Here is a 14,666-nt window from a genome sequence, read left to right as displayed (position 1 = left end):
TCAGCTGGTTGAAATGTAGGGAAAGCATTCTACCATAAATGTGAGCCAGTTTCCTAGGCAAATTACCTACGGGCTGGCTACAATGGGGCCCACCTCCTCAGGCTCCGTTTTTACTGTAACTGGAGTGTGGCACATCACTGAAATAAAGTGACCACCACCTTCACAGCTACAGGGATTGACGGGTTCTCACGTTCGATTACTCTGAGAAATACAGTTGCAGAGATCTAGTGGTAAAACTAGAAAAAACAGTCTTCCAAATGAGGAGTGGGGAGGGAGTTAACAACCCCCAGGAAAGTCTTTCTAATGTGTAGTAGAACGCAACTGTGTAAAACAATGAAAAGCGCATTTACTTCAGTCAGAATTAGAGGTTGATGAATACAATACTCTCTACTGTGGGTTTGCATTTTAAATCAAATTATAGGCAGAGGGAAAGGAGTACTTGTGGCACCTTAGAGACTAACCAATTTATTAGAGCATAAGCTTTCGTGAGCTACAGCTCACTTCCTCAGATGCATCTGAGGAAGTGAGCTGTAGCTCACGAAAGCTTACGCTCTAATAAATTGGTTAGTCTCTAAGGTGCCACAAGTACTCCCTTTCTTTTTGCGAATACAGACTAACACGGCTGTTACTCTGAAACCTGTCTATAGGCAGAGGGTTTACCTTTCCCCTCAGATAAATCTTCTTCCTGCCCATCTCCAAAGTACGGAGCTGAATTAGTGAGGGCCCAGCAAGCAAGCATCTTGAGGGAAAGTTGTTTCCTCTTGCCATGTTTTATCTGCTCCCCATGGTGCTTTCTGAGTCAGTTTCTGCATCCGATGAAGTGAGCTGTAGCTCACGAAAGCTTATGCTCAAATAAATTGGTTAGTCTCTAAGGTGCCACAAGTACTCCTTTCCTTTTTGCAAATACAGACTAACACGGCTGTTACTCTGAAACCAGTTACAAATCTGTATGACAAGCGTTGTGTGCCCTACTGACACCACAGGGGATGGGGAGGAGAGCTGAGAGAGACCAGATGTGAGGAACTGGGAAGGGGTGGGGGGGTCATCTGTCTGATCAACTTATGAATTCTGGTTGTTAATGTGAAGTTTATTCTGAAAAACTGCTGTATCATGAGTATGTGTGCAGATCCACTATTGCTGAAATGTCCCGTAGCAGGTACACACCAGACAGATACAAAGGTAAATATTTAAGATGAATAACAATACTGTAATCACCCAAAGGTTCTGCTAAAACAGCAGCTCAAACCTTAGAAATCCAGTCTAGCTGACCCCTCTGAAGGGCGGGGGAAGGTGAGAGCAGTGGAAACTTACTCAAAAGGTAGAACAAAGGTGGCCAGGAAGAGTTTAAATAGCAAGCCACAAAGCAAGAGAGGACAGGAAGATGAAGCGTGAGATGGGAGTGAGCAAGGTCAATGAAGCTCTGGGGAAGGGGCTTCATGAGGGAGAGACCACCCAGTATGTAACAGCATGTGTGAGGCAGGGGGACACTGCCTGTCTGCCTTCCTGGATAGCAATGATCCCTAAGTATGAGATAGAAAAAGACCGGTGTGTGACTGTGTGTTAACTGCTTCACAACTGCTGCACACCCTTGAGAGAGTTAAACTGCAATCAGGAGCATCACACCTATGGGGTGGAGTTCTGGGAGAGGAACCGTTTAAATAACTGGGCAATCTGGGAGGGCCATAGCTGCTCCTGGGGGCTATTGGCAGGGGGGCTCAGGCATTCCATTTCTGAGGAGGGGGAGTTGACAGAGTCAGGGCCTAGGAAACATGCCGGAGAACCCAAGGGAGGAACCAGATCTGTGGTCTGCTGAGGCTCCAGAAGCTTGAAACACGCAGAGATCCAGAGCACAGAGATATGGATTCCCTTCACTGCAGTCCTAGCAGGTGGCTGGCAGAGAGCATTCACAAGGACCTATCCCTGTGACACCAGACTAAGAGAAACGGGCACTGAAGATGGAAGTTTTCCTATATAGTGTCTTTCTGTGGCTATAAAACTTAACATGTCCTGACACACTGTTCAAGAGCTGGTCCCTCTGGCTGGCAGGTTCACATAGTACCATGTGACTCTTCACCCCTGCTTCTGAGAACATTGGGCTTTTTGGGTTTTGCCTCTTGGGTTAACAAACTGCCTCCAGAATCCAACGACTCATTTTCAGACCTAGTACTGATTCCTGAAGAGCTGGGGTAGCTAGAAGGGGCACACACACTGCACTGGAAAACTCCCCTTTGGCTGTAAAAGGCAGAAACATCTGCTGGAGCTGTAACTGGCTCACTAGCCAAGTTCAGGAGCAGGTGAGCCAGGGCAGCTCTATAATCAATGGGAATTGCCATAGAGGTTTTTCAGGGATCAGCGGGGGGCGGGGGGGATCAATCAACAAGATAAAGAGCAAAAAGAACAAACACAGTTTAAGAATAACCCTCTGGGATTTTCACAAAGTCACATGGACAATTTTATTCCCCTCAAACAATCTAATTCCTCTGTTGCCCTCCTTTGGCTGACTGCTCTCAATTGGTTCAGGCTGATTATGATCAGTCTGCTGACTTCCATGAGTGACCCCTTCATCCTTGGTCTATCTGCTGAGGTGGTATTACATTACCAGTCTGAGCTTCCATCGGCTGCTCTTGAACACAGATTTAACAATGGGGTGGGCTCAGTTAGCCTATCACTCATACACTGAAAGACACTCAAAGGAAATAGGCAATTTGTTTATGAGCCAAGATTTCTGCTTCAGAGTTTTCTTTTTTGTATCAACACTTCCATGAATTCAGATTTCGATCAACTCTTTGTTACCCAGCTTGACATTATCAAAATATCAACACCCTGACAACCTGCTGGTGTCAAAAGTGAATGTCTTAAAGTCCTTGGACTCAACATGTAGACAGGCTTCCAGTTCCAAACTTTGATCTCTATTATAAAACAGGACCAATAAAATATTGTAGGGATTTATGGCTGACCTTTCACTTGAGTTGCTTCACACCTAAAATAACACCACCATAATATGTGCCAAAAGGGAGAAAACTGTTTAGGTTTTCTTGCTTTTTAAAACTTGATTCACTCTTACTTCTAAACCTCTGGCTTTTATTAAACAAACTGAAAAGGAGTACTTATGGTACTCAAGTGAGCTGTAGCTCACGAAAGCTCATGCTCAAATAAATTGGTTAGTCTCTAAGGTACCACAAGTACTCCTTTTCTTTTTGTGAATACAGACTAACACGGCTGTTACTCTGAAACCTGTCATTAAACCAACTGTTAGCCATTACGCAATAATTTGTCTTCTGGACAGATGGTTCAGGGGAATTAAATAAGTAGATAAATAAATAAATAAATAAATAAATTTATAAATTTATAAATAAATAAATAAATAAATTAATTTCCTTTTTGAGAGTATTTGCATTATTCTAAGTAATGGCAGCATCACAGCGGCATTTATGGAACAGTTCCATCAAAGGAAAGTCTATTTTCTATGAGCGTGACCTTGCCATCTTATTGTTTCAAACCAGCTCTTACTATCCTCTTCTGTCCAGACCCACACTTATTTTTAGCAAATTTGTTAGAATTAATAACCATCACCTTAAAAAGTAGGAATTTTCAGATCCAACATTTAATCAATTTTTAACCACGTTAGAGACACTGGGAAAAGTCTTCCATATTTTCAATACCTAATTTGAATACCTAATTGCACTCTTAAAATTTATCCGAAAGAATGGACAAAACACCACTTCTGGAGTTAACAAACCAAGGCAGTTGGAGAACAAATAAAAATTTAGGGCATGAAAAGGCATTATGTAAGTGGAAATCCTAGTTAAACACAAAGAATGAAATCTAAAGCTAGTTGAAAACTTTCTGTCAAAATTGTTCTTCAACAGGAAACTGGGTTTTCAAATAAACACATTTTTTTCATAAAAAGTATCAGTTTTCCATGGAATTTTTTTTTAAACACAAAAAAATTAAGCCTGAAAAGCAAAATATCTTGATTTATAAATGCTGCCACAGTGCCTCCCGGGTGTTTTAGTTTGATTGCCTCATATCCCCATTCTCCTCTATAGGAGAGGCTTCCTGCAGGACTATACCTCCCATGACACCATGGCTAGCAACTCCCACGGTCTTGGAAAGGCGAGGCAGCACATCATAGTAGACCATGGTGCATTATGGGAGATTTAGTCCAACCAGGAAGCCCAGCCCATAGAAGAGAATGGAAACATGAGGCACCCGAACTACAACTCCCAGGAGGCACCATTCCCAAATCAAAATATTTCTGTTTTCAGACTTTTTATATAGGATGGTCGCTGACTAATAAGTGGAGTTCTCTGGACAAACTGTGCCTTCAGTTTCACACTGTAGCATCTATGTGCCCTGTGTCTTGCAATGAGAAAACTATTCTAAACAGTTTATCCATTTGAAACCCTTGTGCACGGACCCACAGAGACAGTGTTCCAATTGCTATTCCAAGTGGCATCCCCATGCCCATAAGCACTTAAAAAGCCCATGGATTTCTTTGGTTCCTCCTCAATTAGGTCCTCTCACTAATCCAACTAAAACTAAAAAGCTATGGAAATAAATTATAAATCACCTACTAAGAATAAACAATTAGAAACTGAAACCAACATAACTGCACAATTAGCATCAGAGAAATAGCTCTGAATCTGCTGTGGCTGGTGGACAAAACAGAACAGAGGATCGTTACTGAGATGTGGCATTTTATAAGCACAGGTGAATACACACACACACCCTCTAATGGGTAAGCTGTGTCACAGTGTTCCGGGACCATCAGACTCAGCACGAGGGTGGGAAACTACAGAAGCAATTTCGTGAGGGAGAAGCAAGTGTTACTGACACAGGAAAGTTTTAAAACCTTCAAAAATATTTCTAGACAGTGTCCAAACAGCAGCGAAAGGTCAGAGCACTGGTCAAGATGCTAAGATGTCAAAGACTATGGCCCAACTTCCAATCACTCTCAGCCAGATATAAAACAAGTGCAACAAGAGTAAATTTCCCCGGGTAACAGATTAGGGATGGATTCACGCTTACTGATGGGAGAAATCTTTAGTTTCCAATGCTCTTTCCAGCTCCCACAGAGATTTGAAGGTGCCATCTTATGAATTATAAGCAAATCTGGTAAGGAGGGGATGGGAGAAAGGTCATTCCAGACCACACACACTAAACAGAAGAATGTTAACCAGAGATGCCTCTTCTGCTGGGTACATCCATGGAACAACAGTGGAAGGTGTAGCCCAACTGATCAGGAGGGAAGAAGAGAATCTGCTCTTATGAATCTTGTGCTGTCCCTTCATATTCCACTTTCTGTCGCTGCTGCTACAGGATTACACAGTGGGTTGGGAGAAAGAAGGTTATATGGCTTCCTTCAATGCAAGAAGAGCCTGTAATATTCAATGTAGCCTGAAAGCACTTTTGCACATGTAACTCTGAAAATCGGGAACACCACCATGATACAGATTTGGCCTGGAAGCTTCCTAAACTTACCCCATCAAATAATTGAAAATCAGCATATACGCATTAATACGTTTGACTTTAAAAATGTAGCATTTGTTTCTTAGGTTGCTTTGATCGATGCCTGTTGAATTTTAATTACATTTTACTGCACGGTGAAATCGTGTATTCCTGTTTCATGCAACGCCTTCTTTGGCTGTACTGAGATTTTGTACAACTTTGTTATCCATGTGTTGGATTTGCTTGTTTCTTGTAGGTTTACTAGAATAATGGTTTGAGTTTCATAGAATCATAGGACTGGAAGGGACCTTGAGAGGTCATCTAGTCTAGCGACCTGCACTCATGGCAGGACTAAGTATTATCTAGACTATCCCTGACAGGTGTTTGTCGAACCTGCTCTGAAAAATCTGCAATGATGGAGATTCCACAACCTCCTGAGGCAATTTATTCCAGTGCTTAACCACACTAACAGTTAGGAAGTTTTTCCTAATGTCCAATCTAAACTGCCCTTGCTGCAATTTAAGCCCATTGCTTCTTGTCCTATCCTCAGAGGTTAGGAACAACACTTTTTCTCCCACCTCCTTGTAACAGCCTTTTATGTACTTGGAAACTGTTATGTCCCTCTCAGTCTTCTCTTTTCCAGACAAAACAAACCCAATTTTTGTCAATCTTCCCTCATAGGTCATGTTTTCTAGACCTTCAATCATTTTTGTTGCTCTTCTCTGGACTCTCTGCAATTTGTCCACATCCTTCCTGAAATGTGGAGCCCAGAACTGGACACAATACTCCAGTTGAGGCCTAATCAGTACGGAGTAGAGAGGAAGAATTACTTTCTCGTAAGTTTGTTTCATTGCTTCTGATAATGATCCTTTATAGTGAATTTAAGGCAAAAGGGAGACAGGTCTCAGAAGAAGCAGATAGCCATTCTTACCTTCTGCACTAGATACACACTAGTTGCCCTTCCACTGGCCACTTGATCCAGCGCTGTTCCTTCCAGAACAAAGTAACTCACATCTGCGATATGAACACCCACTTCAACGTTTCCTGAAATTGCATCGGGAAATCAGTATAGTATTAGAGGGAAGTAATTGCCTCCAAAAGTCACCTTTCAAGAAGAATTTCTACAGTTTTACAATCACTAGACTTTCTGCCAGGTCATTTTTGGCAGAGCAGTTATTCAAGAGGTATGAGTTCTGTGAGTTAGCACAGAGCCATCGATAACGAGACAGCAAGGAAAATGTACAAAAAAATGACAACACGCAACATTCACAAGTATTTTTCCTCTTTAGACAGGTCTTTACATTTCCAGATATAGATTCTTTTGACTGATTTAGCAACTGACACGCTAAACTCTTGTCTCTCTCTCATCTGATTGCTGAAACCTGCCAGTAATTGTTGCCCCTAAGACTGGGGCTGATAAAAGCGCTGTATTCTACGATGCAGACTCTGATTACCCTCATCTGAAGTTGAAGTATGCACTGCAGAGACTGCAATTTGGGGGGCCACATTAGAGTTTTGTCTAGGACTAAGAATTCTTTCTTTATCTAGGTACCGATATGGCCCCGTTACTGCAAGTGGATATGCACTTAGTAAGAAGCGTGTGACCATGTCTTTCAAATCTGGACCTTGTTACAATGATCCAGGCCTTTGTTACCTTGATATTAGGACACTGCAAAGCAACCTACATGGGCTTCACCTGAAAACCATCTAGACATGTAAGGTAGTACAGAATGCAGTTGCAGGCTTATTATGCAGTACTTCAAGCAGGAAGAACATTACATGGTTAGCTCTGAGATCTGCACAAGTTTCCATTTCATTTCTCGGTGCAGCGTAGGTTGCCGTTTATGACCCATGAAGCGCTAATTGGCTTAGGACACTGGACACCTGAAAGCCCAGCTCTCTTCTTGCATGAAACTGTTGCACAGGGGTTCTCAAACTTTTGTACTGGTGACCCCTTTCACATAGCAAGCCTCTGAGTGCGACCCCTCTTATAAATTAAAAACACTTTTTAATATATTTAACACCATTATAAATGCTGGTTTGTGAAAAGTGAGGTTTGGGGTGGAGGCTGACAGCTCGTGACCACCCACTTAATAAACTCCCAACCCCCTGAGGGGTCCCAACCCGCAGTTTGAGAACCCTGCTGTTGTGGTTACAATTAAAGGAGGTATTTAAAGCAATGGGCTGCTAAGTCAGAGGAGCTGCTCACAAGGTGTTTACCATGAAGCAGGCGTCCTTAGCTTGCTTTGTTGACCTTCAAGGAACACTACAAGTGTCATCTGTTTTTTCACGAAGAACTGGGCGAACAGATTTACAGTGATTAGCTGCAGAATATTTTTAATTCCATTGATCTCTCAATTGTTAATAGGCTTTTGTTTGTTTGTTTTTAAATAGGGTTCACCCTGGATAATGACTTTGTTTGTATTACAGATATTTATCTAAAATATATATATATATTTAATACAATTTACACTAACTCTGTACTTGTAAAAAACACATTATAGGGCAGTTTTGCAAGCAGGTGTAAAAATAAAGCATGAATCTATAGCATGATTGTTCTCATCTAATGTCTGTATTTTAAGTGTAATTTGATAATAAATACATACAATAATTAAGCACTGCAATATATATGACTGCACACTCTTCTGATGATTCTGGAGTTTAATATGCTGGGAACTGAAAGTTATACTTAAGCATATATGAAGGCAGCTGAAAAGTACAGGGAAGAGGGAATGCTGGAATTTAGCTTTGTCCAGCTAACCTGTATTCCATTAAAGTGGCCTGCAGAGAGTAAATACAATGGGCCGCAGTGGGAGAGTATAATAATCCCGTCCCACACTGAGGAACAAATTCCATAAGTCATTAGAAAGCTTGGGAGAAACTTCTGTAGATTAAAAATCACATGGTTCACCTCAGAAAGCAGCCTACAGCTGTGTTGTGATATTATCAGATGCCCTGAAAGCTGCTCTACATGAATCAAGAGCCCAAGCCTGAAACTACTTAGACAGTAAGTCTAAGACCAACAGTTTGAACAACAGTTTTAATATTACGAGCATTTGAAGCCAACACTTTCAGAAGGTAAAAAAAAAATACTGATTTCTTTTGAAGCCAATATTGTAACATATAGACCCTACAGGCAAATATTGACCAAAGGAAAAGGAGAAGGGGTCATTACATCATGACTTTAATGACACCTTAATTCCATATGCGCACTGTTACATATGTGAACTTTTTTGTCCTCAGCAGAAAAATCGACAAACCAAGAGAGATCTCATTACATGAGATAATAAAACATGAAGGCAGCCAATAAAAACACATTGAACAGAGTTAAATTTCACTCAGGATTCCCACCAGAGGTTCTAAAAGCAGGGGTCAATATGAACCCTCTGCGTTTGAACTTTTAATGGAAACCCTAAGTAAATATTTTGTTACATATATTGATATAATGTGCACTGGCAGCTCTCAGGTTTGTGTTGCTAAAAGTATGACTCACTCATTCCCCCCTCCCCACCAATCCCAGAGAACTTTAAGATACAGTATAGAGATTTCTGTAATCAGCCAATATGACTTCTCTTAAACCACTACTTTTAATATGTCCTAGGCAAAATACCAAACTTATCTGTTCAGCAAATGCTGCACAGGAATAACTACCGATCGTTTTCTTCTGGTTTATTTGCTAGGAAAATGAAAGATCTTTGTAGACAGAATAATGTGGTTTCCCAGAATTCCCCTCCGGATTTGTGGGTATTATTTTCTTTTGTCTAAATGATTTCCATTTCAGTGTCACAAAAGGAAAGGTTGTAATATGGACATTATTTCTTAAGGATAAAAGAGTGCAATCTGCAGAGAGGGAAGGCGAGTGAGACCAGCACATTCAGTTATAAAAAAGGACAAATGCTGAGGTCAGAAAAAAACATGTCATCCCTGAGAACAGAGGTCTCTGGGAAAAGTAAGGATAAGCACAGTGCAGGCCACATACGGCCCACTGCATTCTACAAGGAAGCCACATCCACCTTCATGTTTGATGAGGAAGGACAATTTCAGAGCAAATGGAGGCTGCAAGTCACAGGATACAATGCTCCATCCTGACTGAGTTTCTCGAGCAGCCTGTCTTCAGAAAGAAGCTTTACAAACCATGCAGACTTGCTTCACCACGGAAATGCAGCTACCTCTAAAGATACAATACAACTACAGCAGTGCACAGCAACACAGACTTGTGTTCAAGCCATAGCAACCTTCAACAGAAGTTTAAGATTGGATGTAGAGAAGAATACTGCACCCAGTGATAAACGTATAGGAATTTAGTCAGGCAGACTATTCAGCTTGGAATCTAAGCCCTGGTCTACACTAGGACTTTAGGTCGAATTTAGCAACGTTAAATCGATTTAAACCTGCACCCATCCACACAGTGAAGCCCTTTATTTCGACTTAAAGGGCTCTTAAAATCGATTTCCTTACTCCACCCCTGACAAGTGGATTAGCGCTTAAATCGACGTTCCCAGCTCGAATTTGGGGTACTGTGGACACAATTCGATGGTATTGGCCTCCGGGAGCTATCCCAGAGTGCTCCATTCTGACCGCTCTGGACAGCACTCTCAACTCAGATGCACTGGCCAGGTAGACAGGAAAAGAACCGCGAACTTTTGAATCTCATTTCCTGTTTGGCCAGCGTGGCAAGCTGCAGGTGACCATGCAGAGCTCATCAGCACAGGTGACCATGATAGAGTCCCAGAATCGCAAAAGAGCTCCAGCATGGACCGAACGGGAGGTACGGGATCTGATCGCTGTTTGGGGAGAGGAATCCGTGCTATCAGAACTCCGTTCCAGTTTTCGAAATGCCAAAACCTTTGTGAAAATCTCCCAGGGCATGAAGGACAGAGGCCATAACAGGGACCCGAAGCAGTGCCGCGTGAAACTGAAGGAGCTGAGGCAAGCCTACCAGAAAACCAGAGAGGCGAACAGCCGCTCTGGGTCAGAGCCCCAAACATGCCGCTTCTATGATGAGCTGCATGCCATTTTAGGGGGTTCAGCCACCACTACCCCAGCCGTGTTGTTTGACTCCTTCAATGGAGATGGAGGCAATACGGAAGCAGGTTTTGGGGACGAAGAACATGAGGAGGAGGAGGAGGTTGTAGATAGCTCACAGCAAGCAAGCGGAGAAACCGGTTTTCCCGACAGCCAGGAACTGTTTCTCACCCTAGACCTGGAGCCAGTACCCCCCGAACCCACCCAAGGCTGCCTCCTGGACCCAGCAGGCGGAGAAGGGACCTCTGGTGAGTGTACCTTTTAAAATGCTATACATGGTTTAAAAGCAAGCATGTGAAAGGATTACTTTGCCCTGGCATTTGCGGTTCTCCTAGATGTAGTCCTAAAGCCTTTGCAAAAGGTTTCTGGGGAGGGCAGCCTTATTTCGTCCTTCATGGTAGGACACTTTATCACTCCAGGCCAGTAACACATACTCGGGAATCACTGTAGAACAAAGCATTGCAGTGTATGTTTGCTGGCATTCAACCAAAATCCGTTCTTTCTCTCTCTGTGTTATCCTCAGAAGAGTGAGATATAATTCATGGTCACCTGGTTGAAATAGGGTGCTTTTCTTCAGGGACACTCAGTATAGCCCATTCCTGCTGGGCTGTTTGCCTGTGGCTGAACAGAAATGTTCCCCGCTGTTAGCCACAGGGAGGGGGGAAGGTTGAGGGGGTAGTCACGTGGTGGGAGGAGGCAAAATGCGACCTTGTAACGAAAGCACATGTGCTATGTATGTAATGTTAACAGCAAGGTTTACCCTGAAAGAGTGTAGCGACTGTTTTATAAAATGTGTCTTTTTAAATACCGCTGTCCCTTTTTTTTTCTCCACCAGCTGGATGTGTTTCAATGATCACAGGATCTTCTCCTTCCCAGAGGCTAGTGAAGCTTAGAAAGAAAAAAAAACGCACTCGAGATGAAATGTTCTCCGAGCTAATGCTGTCCTCCCACACTGACAGAGCACAGACGAATGCGTGGAGGCAAATAATGTCAGAGTGCAGGAAAGCACAAAATGACCGGGAGGAGAGGTGGAGGGCTGAAGAGAGTAAGTGGCGGGCTGAAGACAGGGCTGAAGCTCAAATGTGGGGGCAGCGTGATGAGAGGAGGCAGGATTCAATGCTGAGGCTGCTGCAGGACCAAACCAGAATGCTCCAGTGTATGGTTGAGCTGCAGCAAAGGCAGCTGGAGCACAGACTGCCACTGCTGCCCCTCTGTAACCAACCGCCCTCCTCCCCAAGTTCCATAGCCTCCACACCCAGACGCCCAAGAACGCGGTGGGGGGGCCTCCGGCCAACCAGCCACTCCACAACAGAGGATTGCCCAAAAAAAAGAAGGCTGTCATTCAATAAATTTTAAAGTTGTAAACTTTTAAAGTGCTGTGCTTAAAGTGCTGTGTGGCATTTTCCTTCCCTCCTCCACCACCCCTCCTGGGATACCTTGGTAGTCATCTCCCTATTTGTGTGATGAATGAATAACTAATGCATGACTGTGAAGCAGCAATGACTTTATTGCCTCTGCAAGCGGTGATTAAAGGGAGGAGGGGAGGGTGGTTAGCTTACAGGGAAGTAGAGTGAACCAAGGGGCGGGGGGTTTCATCAAGGAGAAACAAACAGAACTTTCACACTGTAGCCTGGCCAGTCATGAAACTGGTTTTCAAAGCTTCTCTGATGCGTACCGCGCCCTCCTGAGCTCTTCTAACCGCCCTGGTGTCTGGCTGCGCGTAACCAGCAGCCAGGCGATTTGCCTCAATCTCCCACCCCGCCATAAACGTCTCCCCCTTACTCTCACAGATATTGTGGAGCACACAGCAAGCAGTAATAACAGTGGGAATATTGGTTTCGCTGAGGTCTAAGCGAGTCAGTAAACTGCGCCAGCGCGCCTTTAAACGTCCAAATGCACATTCTACCACCATTCTGCACTTGCTCAGCCTGTAGTTGAACAGCTCCTGACCACTGTCCAGGCTGCCTGTGTACGGCTTCATGAGCCATGGCATTAAGGGGTATGCTGGGTCCCCAAGGATACATATAGGCATTTCAACATCCCCAACAGTTATTTTCTGGTCTGGGAAGAAAGTCCCTTCCTGCAGCTTTTGAAACAGACCAGAGTTCCTGAAGATGCGAGCATCATGCACCTTTCCCGGCCATCCCACGTTGATGTTGGTGAAACGTCCCTTGTGATCCACCAGAGCTTGCAGCACTATCGAAAAGTACCCCTTGCGGTTTATGTACTCGCCGGCTTGGTGCTCTGGTGCCAAGATAGGGATATGGGTTCCGTCTATAGCCCCACCACAGTTAGGGAATCCCATTGCAGCAAAGCCATCCACTATGACCTGCACATTTCCCAGGGTCACTACCCTTGATATCAGCAGATCTTTGATTGCGTGAGCTACTTGCATCACAGCAGCCCCCACAGTAGATTTGCCCACTCCAAATTGATTCCCAACTGACCGGTAGCTGTCTGGCGTTGCAAGCTTCCACAGGGCTATCGCCACTCGCTTCTCAACTGTGAGGGCTGCTCTCATCCTGGTATTCATGCGCTTCAGGGCAAGGGAAAGCAAGTCACAAAGTTCCATGAAAGTGCCCTTACGCATGCGAAAGTTTCGCAGCCACTGGGAATCGTCCCAGACCTGCAACACTATGCGGTCCCACCAGTCTGTGCTTGTTTCCCGAGCCCAGAATCGGCGTTCCACAGCATGAACCTGCCCCATTAGCACCATGATGCATGCATTGGCAGGGCCCATGCTTTCAGAGAAATCTGTGTCCATGTCCTGATCACTCACGGGACCGCGCTGACGTTGCCTCCTTGCCCGGTATCGCGTTGCCATGTTCTGGTGCTGCATATACTGCTGGATAATGCGTGTGGTGGTTGATGTGCTCCTAATTGCCAAAATGAGCTCAGCGGCCTCCATGCTTGCCTTGGTATGGCGTCCGCACAGAAAGAAGGCGCGGAACGATTGTCTGCCGTTGCTCTGACGGAGGGAGGGGCGACTGACGACACGGCTTACAGGGTTGGCTTCAGGGAGCTAAAATCAACAAAGGGTGTGCCTGTACATCAAGGAGTATTTCAGGCAGGACTGCACGGAGGGTTCCAATAAGAAATGGTGCACCAAAGTTATCGTTGTTATTGGAACAAGGAGGTTAGTCTGGCCTCTGATTGATACATGGCTAGATTAACCTCGCTGCGCCTTCTCTGTGACTGACTGCAGTGTGATCTAGACAGGGGAGGAGGAAAATGAGTACAAAACAAATCTGGTCTATTTCTTGTTCTGACCCACTCCATCTATCTTTTACATCTTTGGCTGGCAGCAGACAAAAAAGGCGCGAAATGATTGTCTGCCCTTGCTTTCACGGGGGGAGGGAGGGTGGGAACGGGGTCCTGACGATATGTACCCAGAACCACCCGCGACAATGTTTTAGCCCCATCAGGCATTGGGATATCAACCCAGAATTCCAATGGGCAGCGGAGACTGCGGGAACTGTGGGATAGCTACCCACAGTGCAACGCTCCAGAAGTCGACGCTTGCCTCGGTACTGTGGAAGCGCTCTGCCGAGTTAATGCACTTAATGCACTTAGAGCATTTTCTGTGGGGACACACACACTCGAATATATAAAACTGATTTCAAAAAAACCGACTTCTATAAATTCGACCTAATTTCGTAGTGTAGACATACCCTAAGCAAGAGCTGAAAGCTAACACCTAATTCAGTGAAAAGTGCCATGGGATCTTTGATGGCCAAGAGCAGTCAGGACCTCATGGTTTTATCTCATCTAAAACTAATCAGCTTTAACAGAGATAAAACTAGATTCTTCAGTCCCATTCTGACAATGCCATTTTGGCATTGGGGGATTAGGGCTGGACAAAATTTAGGTTACTAGATGCTATGGATTGGAGAATATAGACTATGTCATGTACATTGGAGGGAGAAAGAGGAACTGCTTGAAATCCAGCAACTGCATTGCAAGACCCACCAACAAAGAGGCGTTTCCATTCAGAGCTCTACAAAGTAGAAACAGATCAAATGACTTGCTCTCACCCAGCAAAGCTTCCTTTAGGCTAACATATTTTGCAAGATTAACAGTAGCTGTGGTCATCACACTGATTACATGCAATCATAGAAATGCTGCAACTGAAAAACAATCCTGTTTCTCACCTTGCAGAATGACAGCAAAGCTTTTCAAGCAACACAATT

The 14,666-nt window shown here is 44.1% G+C and overlaps 1 protein-coding gene across 8 annotated transcripts in view; it reads right to left on the bottom strand.

Annotated features, from left to right (window-relative positions):
• DIS3L2 (DIS3 like 3'-5' exoribonuclease 2) overlaps positions 1 to 14,666 on the bottom strand; it is a 285,705-nt gene that overhangs the window by 117,792 nt on the left and 153,247 nt on the right. For all 8 annotated transcript variants that reach the window (XM_073359152.1, XM_073359149.1, XM_073359151.1 and 5 more), the window contains one exon: positions 6,383 to 6,495. In XM_073359152.1, the coding sequence (XP_073215253.1) occupies positions 6,383 to 6,495 (113 nt within the window). The remainder of the gene's footprint in view (positions 1 to 6,382; positions 6,496 to 14,666) is intronic.

Source organism: Lepidochelys kempii, chromosome 9 (assembly GCF_965140265.1).
Source record: "Lepidochelys kempii isolate rLepKem1 chromosome 9, rLepKem1.hap2, whole genome shotgun sequence".
NCBI classification, from domain to species: domain Eukaryota; kingdom Metazoa; phylum Chordata; order Testudines; family Cheloniidae; genus Lepidochelys; species Lepidochelys kempii.
Note: the sequence above shows the minus strand (reverse complement) of the source record. Positions and strands in the feature narration are given on the sequence as shown.